General features: G+C 39.4%; 1 protein-coding gene across 1 annotated transcript; it reads right to left on the bottom strand.

Moving 5' to 3' along the window:
- Positions 1-100: 100 nt before the first annotated feature.
- LOC134789845 (WD repeat and HMG-box DNA-binding protein 1) lies at positions 101-14696 on the bottom strand. The gene is made up of 16 exons (XM_063760510.1): positions 14395-14696; positions 14079-14322; positions 13748-13994; positions 13361-13476; positions 12566-12734; positions 11405-11533; positions 10212-10425; positions 9383-9565; positions 8523-8685; positions 7772-7898; positions 7003-7211; positions 6392-6490; positions 5647-5769; positions 2693-3010; positions 2156-2296; positions 101-536 (listed from the first exon to the last, which is right to left on the bottom strand). The coding sequence occupies exons 1-16, from the start codon at positions 14469-14471 to the stop codon at positions 258-260; spliced, it is 2838 nt and encodes a 945-aa protein (XP_063616580.1). The 5' UTR covers positions 14472-14696; the 3' UTR covers positions 101-257.
- Between the last annotated feature and the right edge of the window lie 36 nt (positions 14697-14732).

A 14732-nucleotide genomic window follows, 5' to 3' on the forward strand; every position in this document is an offset into this window, starting at 1 on the left:
TTCTATGATCTGATGGGACTGTTATACCGAATAAAAAGTATATTTGTTAAAAAGATTTTTTATTCTTATAATTTATATGTACAATTATCAGTAACAAGTCTTATAAAAAGGTCACAAACCATAAATACCTATGAGTCAAAAGTTAAAACTAAACTATGCTTTATAGTCTACGCTAAAGTTTAGACTGGTTTTTGTAGCTAGTCTTTATATGTAACTTTGTAGTAAATGCTAACTTAAAATGTATCATTTACAAAATTTCACGCTTTTTTCTGGAAAGCAAAGGCGCTAAGTTTAGATTGTTTGGGCGCACTTGTTATAGGGGTATCTGCACCATTCAATTCATCGCCGAGTTTCCTTTTTTGCCCGCTTTCTGGAGTCCCATTGACGGCACCGTTTTTACCTTGAAGAGTCTTGAAGGTCCTAATGCCATGACGGCTAAGCTCTGATGGTGTCATCTCGGGATTTTGTGATTCTAAATTGGATTTGTTTCTTGAGAACCAGTCTACGAATGTTTCGCCGTCTTGAATTGTTGATGGCTAGAAATTTATGATTTAAAGTTTAAATGATACCTCACCTCTCTCAGACAAGTTTACGGACAGTGTATCAAAAATAAGTATGCATATAGAAACTAAGGTCTTAGAATAGTCTCCCAAGACCATACAGGAAAAAACTTCGAGGAAAAAATGACAATTCAATTTGAATCAATAGTTGAGAAATAAGGTTCAATTTCTTTGCTTTTAAAATCGAACGAAACAATACAAAGCAACTCTGTTCCCACGGGGACCCTTGACGCGATATCCAGTCGATGAAGAAAATCAAATATCAATTATAAATTTAAAATACCGGGTCGTTTTTTAGGCTGGCAGACAACGTGGTTATGCAAGTCGGTGAAAAACAGCGCTAAATTAAAAGTGTGTACGGGAGGAATGCTCCTACGCCCATAATTTGTTCAAATTTGCCGCCTTTTTCTACACAAAGCTGTCTTGCCGGATATAATAGGGTATTCTACTGAATTTAAAAGAAATTATTTTACACCATGCATGAAATAAAGCACCAGATAATAGGCCTGTTGCAAGTAACAAAGAATCACGGAAATAATGGTTTCAAAGAAACATATATGTTAATATGATTCTAAAAAATGGCCCAATCTCAGTATAAACTGAAGGATTATTATTATATTCAATAAAATAAAACTGCAAAATTCTCCAATCGGCCATTTTTACTGAAACGCCAATCAGAAGCGTTCTAAACAGTGACGCCATCAATCCATAACATATTTCTTAGAGCAACATAGACAACCTCATTGACCGAAATCCATACGTTGTCACCAAAGAGTTCGAAGGTGCAAAAAAATGATATTTCGCCACTAAACATTTATTACGTCCAAAAAATATTATTACACGATATAAAGGAGATATCTATTTGTTATTATCTAAATAAAATGCTAAATAATACGATATTTCACCAAAAAACTTTTTTAATTATTTGGCTGAATGGAACTGTCATTGCCATGTTGGCTGTCGTAACTAGAAAAAATTAAAAAGTAAAACCGGCGCTCGGTGATTTTCACTCAAAATTTACATGTATCTAAATAATTCATCTTAAATTGCAACCGTGTGAGAGTTTTTGTGTAAATGAGTTATTGTGATAAATTTTTGTAATGTATTTATCATCCCTAATCGTAATATATGGTGCTGAATTAACAATATCATTCAGATTCAAGGGGAATTCGTAACTGCAAGTATGTAAACAATGTCTACCACCCTACCACCAACTAAATGGTGACGTCACAAATGTCATGCGAGGCGTTTTCGCGCGGGTTTTAAACTAGCTATAATAAAATGCAATTATTTATGTTAAATGTTATGAGTATAGCTGAAATATTGTTTTTCAGAACCAATACAAGTGTACCGACAATAATAAAAGGGATTTCAAAATTTGGCATCAGGCAATTTGGCAATTAGAAAAACACAGATAGGAGTTATTTTTAAACACAAGTTCTATTTAATAAATCGGATAGAAATATAAAAAGTAGGTGAGTTGACCGTGACGTCACGATGTATTGTTTCATATAAATTCCATATTAGCAAATCGTTTTGATAGTTCTAAAAAAGTAACTGATTTGACTAGTAGGAAAATACCCTATTGTACTTACGTCAGTATTTTCCGATGGTTCGGTTGAATGCACCTCCACCAACGTCCTCTCGGTCAAGCTGAGCGGGCTCTGCACGTTCTTAGTGGCTTCTTGTTGCTTTCTGAACGGATTCCTGACTCCCGCCGGCGATGATTTAATCGGCTAAGACAATTAATTTGTGCTAAGTTTTCGTCGCGAAATTGACAGATTAAGCTCTTTATGGTGAAATGATGACATGACAAGAATTTTGGTTGCCACGATTATGACGTGAGGAAATCAAACTTGCTTTTGTATTAAGGCATCGACAACTGTCCCTTGCTAGAAGATATGCATTGCATCTTAGAGAGGATGAAATAGCTTTCATTGTAGCGTCTCATGAGTTTCATGACTGTAATAGATGAAGATGATGAAGGAACGACTTAGGAAAATCTAAAGTGGTCTTATTACGGCCACATGTTAAAAATATTAGGGGTTTCGTTTCAAAAAGCTAATTCTCTGCATATTTTGGTAATAAAATTATTCTTATACATTGTAATTTGTAACTACACTAATACATACCACAGGTTTAATAGGTGCAACCGTTTCCCCTTTCCTCTCCTTCGCCTTCTGCGGTATAATGAGGCTCGCATTCAGATCCTGATCCGAGTTAGTGACGTCATATGTCTCTTGAGTATCCAATTCATTGAAATGTTTCTGAGCGACATTCATCTTATCGGCATCTCGCTCCCACGTTTCTGCTAAATTGGTTAGTTTGTCGGCTAAATGAACCCGGCCGAGGCGAGAGGCGTATTTGGCAGCGAAAGGTACTAGCCGATCGTCTTTCAGTAGCTCCATTAGTTCTAATGCACGTTGTTCGATTTCACTTCGGCAGGCGAGCTGTAAAATATGAAAAATATAATTATGTGTATCTATTAAAGACGGTAATTATACTCGTATCTCTGCTTACTATCTTACCGATGCCAGTGGCGTGCTAGGGTTTCGGAGTAAGGCAAGCCGAAAGATATGTTTTCGTAATAAATGTCCAATCTCACTCTTTGGACTCAAATTAATTTGTTAGCGTATCGCGGCGAGTTATCATAGCGCACAGGGCATACTAGGTACTACTTACTATAACTACTAGATAGAATTTTACAAACATATCAGTGGGCCTACCGCGAACACTGAAGTTTGCAAATTGCATGCTTCGTTCTCTGTCACTCTAATTACGCCTTAATTGGAGTAAACCAACAATCCTCGTGTTTTGTAAACGGCCGTACAAAATTTTCTCTTAATGCGACTGACTTATCTGAGAATACACAAGTCGGGTGTTGGTTTTGGCGCGGAAATGATATGACATCCCGTTATTCTACAAAGTTTAACGATTTTACCTTGCCTTCGTTGAGTAATACGTGGACGCATCTCATACCGTCATAAGGAACAACTTCATCCATTGTTAACACTTATAAACGTCACAACAAACGAACAAATCCACATTCACTGCTTAATTCAAATTCACTGAAATAAATTGAGCTTTCGTTACTTTCGACTCGACTAAATAATAATACACTTGAAGTAAACGCGTGCCCGTGCGAACTTATGCAGCTAACTCCACACTAAACCTTATAAAATTGCTATACATACCAACAAATAGTTACGAGTACATCGTTCAATCGTTCTGTGGCGGTTTGTAGGCTAAGATCGCCTGGAGCGGGACGAAAACGCAAGCCCGGTTGCAAGCCGAGTGCGAGCAGGATAGCTAGAACATCCTACGCCTGATTTCTTTCGCGCGGAGGAGGCGCCATGGCAAAAATTTGCAACACGCTGGCGCCGCGGTCCGCGCGCTGTGGCTTGAATTTAATTTATTTAATAATACGGGTTCATTTGGCGCGCGGTTTAAAAATAATCTATATTGATTATTGATCTTATCACTACGTAATTTCGGTAAGGCAACTAAGGCAAGCCCGGCTTTTGGGCTTGTATGGAAGTACCGCCACTGACCGATACAGAAGGTAATGCTTTAAGTTTAAACCGATTTCTCTCTCGCAATCGAAATACCTATAAGTCGTATCTCATATACTATCTCTGTCATTGTTAATGTCCTATCGGACAGTTTATTCTGCTTTTGGTATAGCTATAAACAAATGCTCACCTTTGAGGTAACTAAACTCAAAGCTGAATCAAGAGCGAAGCGACGGATTAATTACGTGCCACATGAAAAATGTTACTGAACCGCGAATTACATCACACTTTTAGTATAAAATTTGGGTGCCGTTCAATTTTAATACAAACATTTTGCATAATTACATTTAACTACTTTTAAAACTCATAATAAACATAATGTATAGAAACAAAATCCATAATATTATTCGTTATAATAATTAAATTACAGAATGTTCTATTATCATAAAAACGTTGTTTATAACGATCATTAGGAATAATTTTACTTGTTATAACATACAGTTAGTATTAAGATTAAAATGTAGAACTATATTTTAACGAATGATCGGATGACATAATATAATATGACATAAATTATAAAACAACTTACATATTCTACCTTGAGGCAGGTCACCGTTAGGTACGACGACGAGCGAAGCGAGGAGTGTTAGGTAGAACTGCGACCCTACAGCGCGCGAGCCCAGCGAGCGAAGCGAGCGTGCCGCGGCAGCGGCCGGCGAAGCGCCAGAACCGACTTATTTTATAATAGTACACATTTTATTACCCTCTCGATCATGAGAGGAGGCCTGTGCCCAGCAGTGGGACGTGTATAGGCTGAATTATTATTATTATTTTGTCTGTCTCTTACAAATTCTCGGGATCATGGGGTCCCCGACATTTGGAAGGCGTGCGTGGTTTTTATGGAAAAAGAACGTTATGAGCATTAAATAGTATACAAAGTGATCATTATACTGATTGCCTGTTATGCAAATACATTACTATGCAACTGAATTATTATTATTGTTGAAATTATGCAATTTGTTCTTATTCATTTTGTTTTTATACTAAATAATCATTTCTGCATTTCAAAATTATGCAATTCGAATTATGCAAAATGAAAATTCGAAAATAGTTGTTATTAAAAACATTACACACCCATAACATTTGCATGACATAATTTGTTTTATAAATGTGTTGTTTCTGTTTAAAAAAATTGTTTTAGCTGATGTTTCAAATCGGGAACAAAATATACCCCTTAGATGTATAATATCTAGGAGACCGAGCTTTGCTCAGAAAACATATAAAAAACTCAAAAATGCGCGTTTCCCAGAGATAAGACCTAGCTAGATCGATTTACCGCCCCCGAAAACCCCCGTATATGGAATTTCATCGAAATCGTTACCGAGAGACAGCCGATTCCGATTTCCCCAATATATATATATATAAATAAACAAGAATTGGTCGTTTAAAGGCATTAGATACCACTTTTTTGTGTAGGTACAAACAGGAACGCCTGATTGTACATCGTTGGACCTTATTACAAAAGGCATAAGGTCCACCGATGCACAGTTAACAGTGTGGGGGATGGTACTCACCGCAAATAGCTTAAGCGCGGCTTCTCTAGCCGTCTTTATGTTCACGTCCGCGCTGGTGTGCGCCCATCTCACGAGTTGCTCCTCACACTGCCCTTTCTCGGTGTCCAACTCGCATAGCGGGATCTAAAATAATGTATAGAAACATAGTAAGGACTGATTTAGACGGCGCGCGAACTCGCACGCGATTTTACTTACATTGCGGACTGTTGGTTACGTCCAATTCAACCGACCGATAAAAACCGCAATGTAATGAAACTCGCATGCTAGTTCTCGCATCGTCTAAATGAGCCCTAAATGTTAACATCAAACATAAACATTTATTTAGCAAATAGGCCACAAGGGCAGGACACGTCAACATGGAATTTACATACAAACAAAAAAAAACACATCAAAAATGATAAAATACATAACCTGGACCTAACCTAACCTAACCGCAAATATCAACAATTAGAAATGTATAAATTCTCTAAATGTAAATAATGTATAGAAACGTATTAAATATAAGTAATTGTAAGTGAGCAATGAGGAATGTTAATTCAAAATACACAGGTATGATATAAATACGTAGGTTTAACACTATTATTTTTACTCTATCAGTATTAATGTCTGGTGAAAAGAGTTAGAACCCAAAGCTATGCAGCAGATTTTTTCCGAAAGAGTTATCATTTTATGAAAACGCCTTTGGCATTTGTTCTTTAAAAAAAAATTCAATTAATAAGAACAGCGTGTTGTAAATAGAGAGTACCTGAATCGCTAACTCCGTAACGATGGGCTTAGGTATCGTCGGAGGGAATGACGTGCCTCTGCACAGGATGGCGCGGACCGTTTGAGTGGGCTCACTGATCTGTAAAACAGATAAAAATAAGATAAGACATATTTTAGGGTGGTATTCCATCTGTACAATATCTTGGTCAAATGTGTATTTGCATCTCACATCATGCTTAATCAGAGAGTGAGACGCAATGCACATTGGACAGGTGGAATACCACCCTAAAGTAAAGTACAATCTAACTAGCGAACAGAATGCGATCAGGAACAAACTTAAATTCAATAACTTTGCACTCTATTTTAAACCATGCATTAAACGCGCTTAGGTCGTTATTTCACTGATCACAAGGATATATTTCTGGGCTTTTGTGTAATACCAGGCGTAGCTCACTCCGCGATTTCGTCGCGTCGCTACAAGTACATACGGCTCACACCAATTTTGGTGTCTAGCAGTAGTGGTTGCCGCGCATCGCTACGGAACGGAAGCCTGCTCGCGCTTGCGCCACATTGCGGTTATATCTGCGTTTTGAGAATGAACCTTCAGACTTCTGTACCTAGTACTATTATTTATTCTGTGGTAATACTTACCGATACAACGAACCACGAGTCCGAAGCTCCCCTTGAATGAGTGTTAGTATCACAGATGGGCATCCACACGCCGCTCGAGATGTCGTAGAGCCGCAATATACCGGTATTGTCGTATGCACACGGTGACCCCACGTCTGTGGTCCCGATCCATGCTAGTTTGGCACTTGGGGTTAGAGGCACAGGGACTGTTTTGCTACGAATTTGACGACCTGAAACATAAAATTACATACAACTTGAAGATATATGTTTCAAATTACTAGAAAGTATTGTGGCTTGCATGGATCAAAAATTGAAGTTTTAAACTATAACAAGGGTCACCTTATCAGTATAATAGGTAAGTGCAATATAACTGTAAAACTCACAGTCACCATTTGCAATATTCTGTTCGGTCAACCCGATGATTGGACAGCAATCGACATTACCGAAACTAACCCCCTTGTCGCGCACGACTCTATATGTCAAGTGCAACTTCAAGTACCAAGTCGCGCGCGACAACGCGGGTCATGCCAGTTGGTCTAGTTGAATCCAGTGTTTTAACACATTCAGTGCCAGCCCGAGCTACGCGCTACGAGCGTAGCCGATAACACGGGAAAAACCGTATGTAGCGAAAAGCGCCTACGAACAGTGAACTCCCCTAGGGAGTCACTGGCACTGAATGTGTTAATACTGTAAATTCTAAACTTTAATAAAATAAGTCGAAATATTGTATGTAAATAAATGATTTTTCCTTTAAAAAAAAAAGTCGAAAGTATAGTAATATTTTTTTCACCATTCATAGCCACGATGTCCATGGCGAGATGTTGGTCGGTCACCCCCGGGTCGGTGGAGTGATACACAGAGAACACTGTCGTGTTAAACGCAGCGAGTGACACCACGGGGCCAGCTAGCGATATAACCTGAAATAAATGAGTATGCTTCTAATGAAATTGAACCGAAATACTGAGAATAGGAGAGCAAAGGTGCAAAGGCTTCATTAACCCTTTAGTGCCACGCACGCGATATATATACGCGCATATCGCACACGGGATGTCATAAAAAAATATCCAAAGTCATAAAACTCTGGAGCTTACATTTTTGACATTTCAATCAAACTACTGGGACTCGAAAAGTTAAACTAGTCAATAGACAGACCTGTCTATGCGTGCCCATCGGCGTGAACAGCCGTAGCAACCTAGCGTAAGTCGCTGCCCGCCGTGACGCACAGGATCTCTTCAGTCTCGGGCATGGAAACGCTCCACTCCTTGTTGCTGCCGACCAGCGATATGCATCCTATCTTACTGCTATCTCAGGATTGAAACAACTGATCAATAGACAGACCTGTCTCTGCGTGCCCATCGGCGTGAACAGCCGCAGCAACCTCGCGTTAGTCGCACACGCGACGACGTCGCTGCCCGCCGTGACGCACAGGATCTCCTCGGTATCAGGCATGGAAACGCTCCACTCCTTGTTGCTGCCGACCAGCGATATGCATCCTATCTTACTGCTATCTCAGGATTGAAACAACTGATCAATAGACAGACCTGTCTCTGCGTGCCCATCGGCGTGAACAGCCGCAGCAACCTCGCGTTAGTCGCACACGCGACGACGTCGCTGCCCGCCGTGACGCACAGGATCTCCTCGGTATCAGGCATGGAAACGCTCCACTCCTTGCTGCTGCCGACCAGCGATATGCATACTATTTTGCTGTAAGATAAAGATATTTTGTTAATAGATTAGCTATTGCGCAGTCTATCTATGATTATCACCATTCAAATCCGACCTGTACATGTCATTCAACATAGGAGTTGGCACTACACACAATTCCGAAGTTCCGGAAAGCTCATATTAGGATTTGATTAAATAATCATCTTTTTGAAAGTTGCACGCTTAACTCATGTACCAACTTTTTTTTAAATACATACCACTAAGTACTGGTATATGTAATATTACTAACTACAATAGCAACTAATGTATCATAGATACAATTGAAATCGCAAGTGAAAAAGTTTTAATTGCACCATTAAAACATTATTTGCATAAATCTGATTTGTCACAGCAATGACATAAAAGGAAATATAATATTAGTTATAGAAATACCCATTTGCAAGGAAAATTCGCCCTCATCTTCGCAAATCATTCATAATTATTAACCTTGAGATGAATGCATGGTGTTTCCCATTTTATGTATTCTTAAGGAAAATAACAACTAATCCAACTTAGGTATGTATGCATTTACCTATATAATTTTTATAGGAGTTTTTTAACCTAATTAAAATGATATACAGGGTGGCTAAAAAATAACTGCATTTCCGTTGCCATGGAGGTTTTGTTGAAATTCATTAGTTGAAATTACCCCGCAGTCGAAATTGCCCGGCTGCACCTTAATTGTTTTGTAACTTACCTAGGCGTTTCACAGGCCAACACCAGCACGCTCGCAGACAGGCCGGCCATGGTGTGGTTCAGGTAGTTGTTGAGATTGATCCCATGGTGGAGGTTGGTGTCGTGGAACTCTACGTCGATGGTCGACTCGCCGTTTTCCTGCGTGTGGCAACGGACTATGCCGATGTCGTTCCAGCACATGTATCTGGAATAGTAAAAACCATATGCAGTCAACAACATAATTTTAAGCTTTACAATAAATTAAAGGGAATTTTGAAGTACAAGGTGTTGAGTAACTTTGTGAACGCCAATCTAATTTGTATGTGCCGTGCCGCGACACGGGTCTTGACTCGTCTTCATCTCTCACTGTCCCCAACCCCAGCGTTACATTCTTGATCTTCTCTAACGATATCGCGTTGTCATCGTCATCACTATTGTAGTATCTTACTTAGATATATATTAACAGTTCTCGTACCTATGTTCAAGGTGTCCCGGGGTAGCAGAAGGCTGGAACGGCGCCTGCGGCGGCACCGTGGTCGCCGACGGCTCGTGCCGCGACACGGGTCATTCTTGACCTTCTCCAACGATATCGCGTTGTCATCGTCATCACTATTGTAGTATCTTACTTAGATATATATTAACAGTTCTCGTACCCATGTTCAAGGTGTCCAGGGGTCGCAGAAGGCTAGAACGGCGCCTGCGGCGGCACCGTGGTCGCCGCCGGCTCGGGCCGCGACACGGGCCTTGACTCGTCTTCGTCTCTCGCTGTCCCCAACCCTAGAGTTTCATTCTTGAGCTTCTCTAACGATATCGCGTTGTCTTACATAGATATATATTAACAGTTCTCGTACCTATGTTCAAGGTGTCCAGGGGTCGCAGAAGGCTGGAACGGCGCCTGCGGCGGCACCGTGGTCGCCGCCGGCTCATGCCGCGACACGGGCCTTGACTCGTCTTCGTCTCTCACTGTCCCCAACCCTAGCGTTTCATTCTTGAGCTTCTCTAGCGATATCGCGTTGTCGTCGTCGTCACTGTTGTAGTTTTCGATTAAATTGTCTAAGTCATTGTCTGGAAACAAGAAGAAAATAAACGGTTTGAATTAAAACGTGAAGTTAGAGTTAGACCAAGTGAAGTCTGCAACGATTTTGGAAGCACACACAGTGCAAGTGTTACTGCGTGTGCTATCAAAATCGTTTTTCTTGGTCTAATTCTATCAGGTTAAGGACAATTTGTAACTGGGTCCATATTGACAATAGGTTACTTTTTGCTAGAAAACGGCCTTATGCCTGTAAAATGTGTGGGTAAACAATAAGCATGGCGTGGCATAATATTGATATGGAATATATTATATTGAATTATAAGGCTACTTTCATATACGAAATGACTCGGCTTAAATGCATATAGGTATATGTATATGTCAATCGCCTACTGTTATTGTTAGAACTGATGATAATAAATAGTTGTAATAAAATTGGTCTCAAATAATATAGGTATAAATTGGGTATAAACTTGTTTATTCCCTGATAGTTTTGCTCAATAGGGAATATTACTGCAATGTTCTGCCGCCAGAGTGCAGCACTCAACATAGAGTAAAAGCATAGAGTAACTTATACATACTAGGCCTTAAACAGTTTTTTGACAAGTTTTCACTATGACATTGATGCATCAAGGCGGTTTGTTTACAGGTGGCCTACCGCGAAACCCGAAAATCGAAATTTCGTTATCTGCCTCTCTATCGATCGAATAAGCAAGAGTGATAAAGAGGCAGAAACCGAATTTTCGATTTTCGTGTTTTAGCGGTAGGGCCTGTGAGTATGCGAGTGACGCCCTCTACGCAGAGTTTTGCGTAATATTCCCTATTTGGTGATTCTTGAATGAAATACATATGGCGTTATTCATAAACACGTTACTGGCCTGAATTAGCTATGAATCGCTTGTCTTTATCTGTCATTTTGACTTATGTATTTACAAGAAAGGGAAAAAACATGATTTAAATAAATCAAGCCCGTAAAGTTTTATGAATAAGGGGGATAGTTTATAAACCTACCATCATCAGCTCTCTCCACCATTTCAACATCGTCCGGCGCATCAGCATCAGCCTTGCTGTCCTTGCCATAGCAATTCAATAGTGCACCCAGCTGCCCGGACACATCGCAATACGCCAACACACCATTTCCTGAAAGAAAAATAGTTTAGATACATACAATACAGGCAGAGAGTTATTGACAGTCAAAGGGATCTATAGTCTAAGAAAAGACAGTATTTCGAATTTGACAGCTGAGTTAGATATTATTATTAACCTTAATTTACCATTTCAGTTGGAATTATCTATACCAATTCCGTTAACACCACTCCGCTGCACCAAAAATGCTATAAAATGTACGATGTCTGGTCACCACAGAGCATTGTTATGCCTTTTAGTGTTCTTGCTAATTTGGAAATTCTTTAGCGTAAGTATTGAACAACCTACTCAGCTAGGACCCTGGCGCAATAATCGCGGAGCGTGATGGTACATTATGGGGTACAATAAAACAGATGAGTATGAAAGTACTAATTCTACACAGTAAGTTGCGAGCAGACGCATATAATGTAAAGTCAGCATTAACAGTAAGACATCGGTTACAGTGTTTTCCATCATTCTGGCACTGCAAAACTCGAATAAGACTTATAAATGAACTGACGCCAGAATTAGCGTGTAACCGATGTCTACTAACAAGCAACTGTTAGCTTATCACCCCTGTTTACAAATTGTAAACTTAAGCGTTGCCGACCCTTGAGAACCCTAAATACCTGCTTCTTGAAGAAATGAAGAAACCCATGTCGTAGCGCCACAGAATAAAGAATAGTACTACCGTACAGAAAGGAAACTTCCTACAAAACCGAAGTTTGACAGCGGTTCAGGGTCGAATCATGCTGTCCTTTTCTAATATATGGCACTATCCCTTTCGGTTATTTAGGGTTGTCAAAAATCAAGTGATTATCTTATCTGTGGTCGTGCACGCAAAAGGAAGGCAAGTGGTGCCAACCCTAATAATTGCTCGGAGCAATGATGAGCCGAGCGGAGCCGAGTTTGACCGAAGTCAGAAGTTTCGCACCCCTGGTAGCGCAAAGGAAATACTTCAGAGGCCACACATTCCACATCCAGCATGTTCTGGGAAGAAACGCGCGAAATGCCCGCTTATTCTTGGTGTGTATCAGGTTTATATACCTTTAGGGTTCCATGCCATAGCTGTAACATTATGTGATGTGGGATGCTCAATGACGCCCATGCAAGTGCCGGACTGCACTTCCCACACTGCTATCTGCCCAGCTATGGTGCTTGCCGCCAAATATTGACCACATGGTGAAAAGCGGCATTGGGAAATTGCACATTTTATCTGAAATATGCAATGGCAACTTCAAATCATAGAAAGTGCATAAAAAATTATCTTCTTAAGTATCCTTTACAATACAATCATTTATTGGAAAGAGTGAATAAATATGTATTCCAGTGAGCCTAAGTATACTTTGTGCACAAAGTCCATTGAATGGCAGGTGGGGCCTCCTACAACCCTACCTGCCTTCACACCTCTTCATCCCTCAGACTATGTGCACAGACTGTAGATTTTAAGGTTTCATTGTTTTTGTGGGAGTTCCAATCTTTACTAGTTACATAATAATTTATTAAATTTTAATTTTTAACAAGCAGAAATGTCTGCGAACAATGCTATTAAGCTTAGAATAAATTTAAAAGTGGAAAAATTACTGTCTTGGGTGAGACTTGCCACGGCCTCTGGATCTGGAGTTCAAGTCTCAACCAAGACAGTAATTATTCCACTTTAAAATTAATTTATTAAATTGTACAACAAGACTTAATCGCGTTTTACCTCCAACGTTTCGAGGATGGCATTGTCAATTTCATAATGTGTAAAAATCGTGAAAGTTTAAATCAGTGTTTTACATAACAAATTACTGCAAAATGAAAGTTTTAAGATATAAATGTTATAAGTCAAATAGCACTAACTGAGCTGTGTGTGAATGTCATCCGTTGTCCCCAAGTCTCATACTCCAATAAGGTCACTTCCCTGTTGTTGGGGTAAGCCAGGTACCTGCCCTCAGATGGCTCAAAATCCATGCGACCTGCAATATTTGTGTGTGTGATATTAACTTCTTACTGATGCTCCATAATGAACCTTCAATAGTTTACATGTCTTCAAAATCTTTACAATTGGTAAGAGTATGACGAGTAAAGTTTGACATAGTGTGTAGGCTTTTAACATCTGTCTTATTTTATTCACTGAATTAGATGCATAAAAATGAGAAGCAGAAGCATAATTTTGACTCGCCTGGGAAATTCTACTACTTGATACTTTCCGAATTATGCTTTAATATTTAGACATTAAGTACTTACACAAAACTTTAGCAGAATAAAATGTATTAATTTTAGGAACACAAGCTATTTCTTTGACCATTTTCTGTGTGTCAATGTCCCATATCCTCAACATGCCATCCCCACAGGATGTGGCCGAATATTTCATTTGTGGACACAGCGCTATACTGAGGACTGGGCCTTTGTGTTCAGACATCACAAATAAAGGAGCACCTCCTTCTGGACTACATATTTTTGCTTCCATGTTTTCTGATGTACAGCCTAAAGCCTAAAAGAAGCAAAATATAGAATCAGCAGTTCCATAGATTTACATGCTTGGTAATAATCACAAGAACCTTGTAGTGTAACTCACCTCAATTTTAGTGCTTGTCATAATTTGTGTGACCGATGCAGTAAATCTAGTGACAATACCGTCTTTGTCGAAAACCGGGAATGTGTAAGCTTGTACAGCATGATTATCAGTAGCCACATACAGCCTCTTGTCTTTAAAACACACCGCTGTCGCGCTTTCGCCAACGCAATGGGAATTAGGATCGTCGTCTTCAATGTCAACCCATATTCGAACATCTCCGTCATTGCCGCAAGTAATTATATGCCTGAAGCGTAAATATATTTGTTTATAATCCAAATATAGTATTGAAACATAAGCAATAGAAATAAAAACTCACTGTCCGTCTTCAGTGTAGCAAACATCCGTATGACCCTCTGCATGCGCATATCTTAGGGGTCTACTATCTATTTTCATTTTTAAGTTTAACTAAATTAATCGTATGTGATTTAATCCGTAATTATTAAACTATTTTAACTTGCACAAAGTACATGAACAACCTCAAAACAAATCAACTAAATTTGACTTTGACATTTCATTTGGCGGGAACATACTGCCATCATTTCAGTCTGTTCGAGTAACTGATAAAATCGTTGCAATGATTTCTAAATACAAGAATTTGGACGTGTGGTTTTCCTTCCCCCATGTTGTACTGCGTTTGCTCCATGTTTCCCCGCC

The sequence above is a fragment of the Cydia splendana genome, chromosome 4 (genome assembly GCF_910591565.1).
Source record: "Cydia splendana chromosome 4, ilCydSple1.2, whole genome shotgun sequence".
Lineage (NCBI taxonomy): Eukaryota > Metazoa > Arthropoda > Insecta > Lepidoptera > Tortricidae > Cydia > Cydia splendana.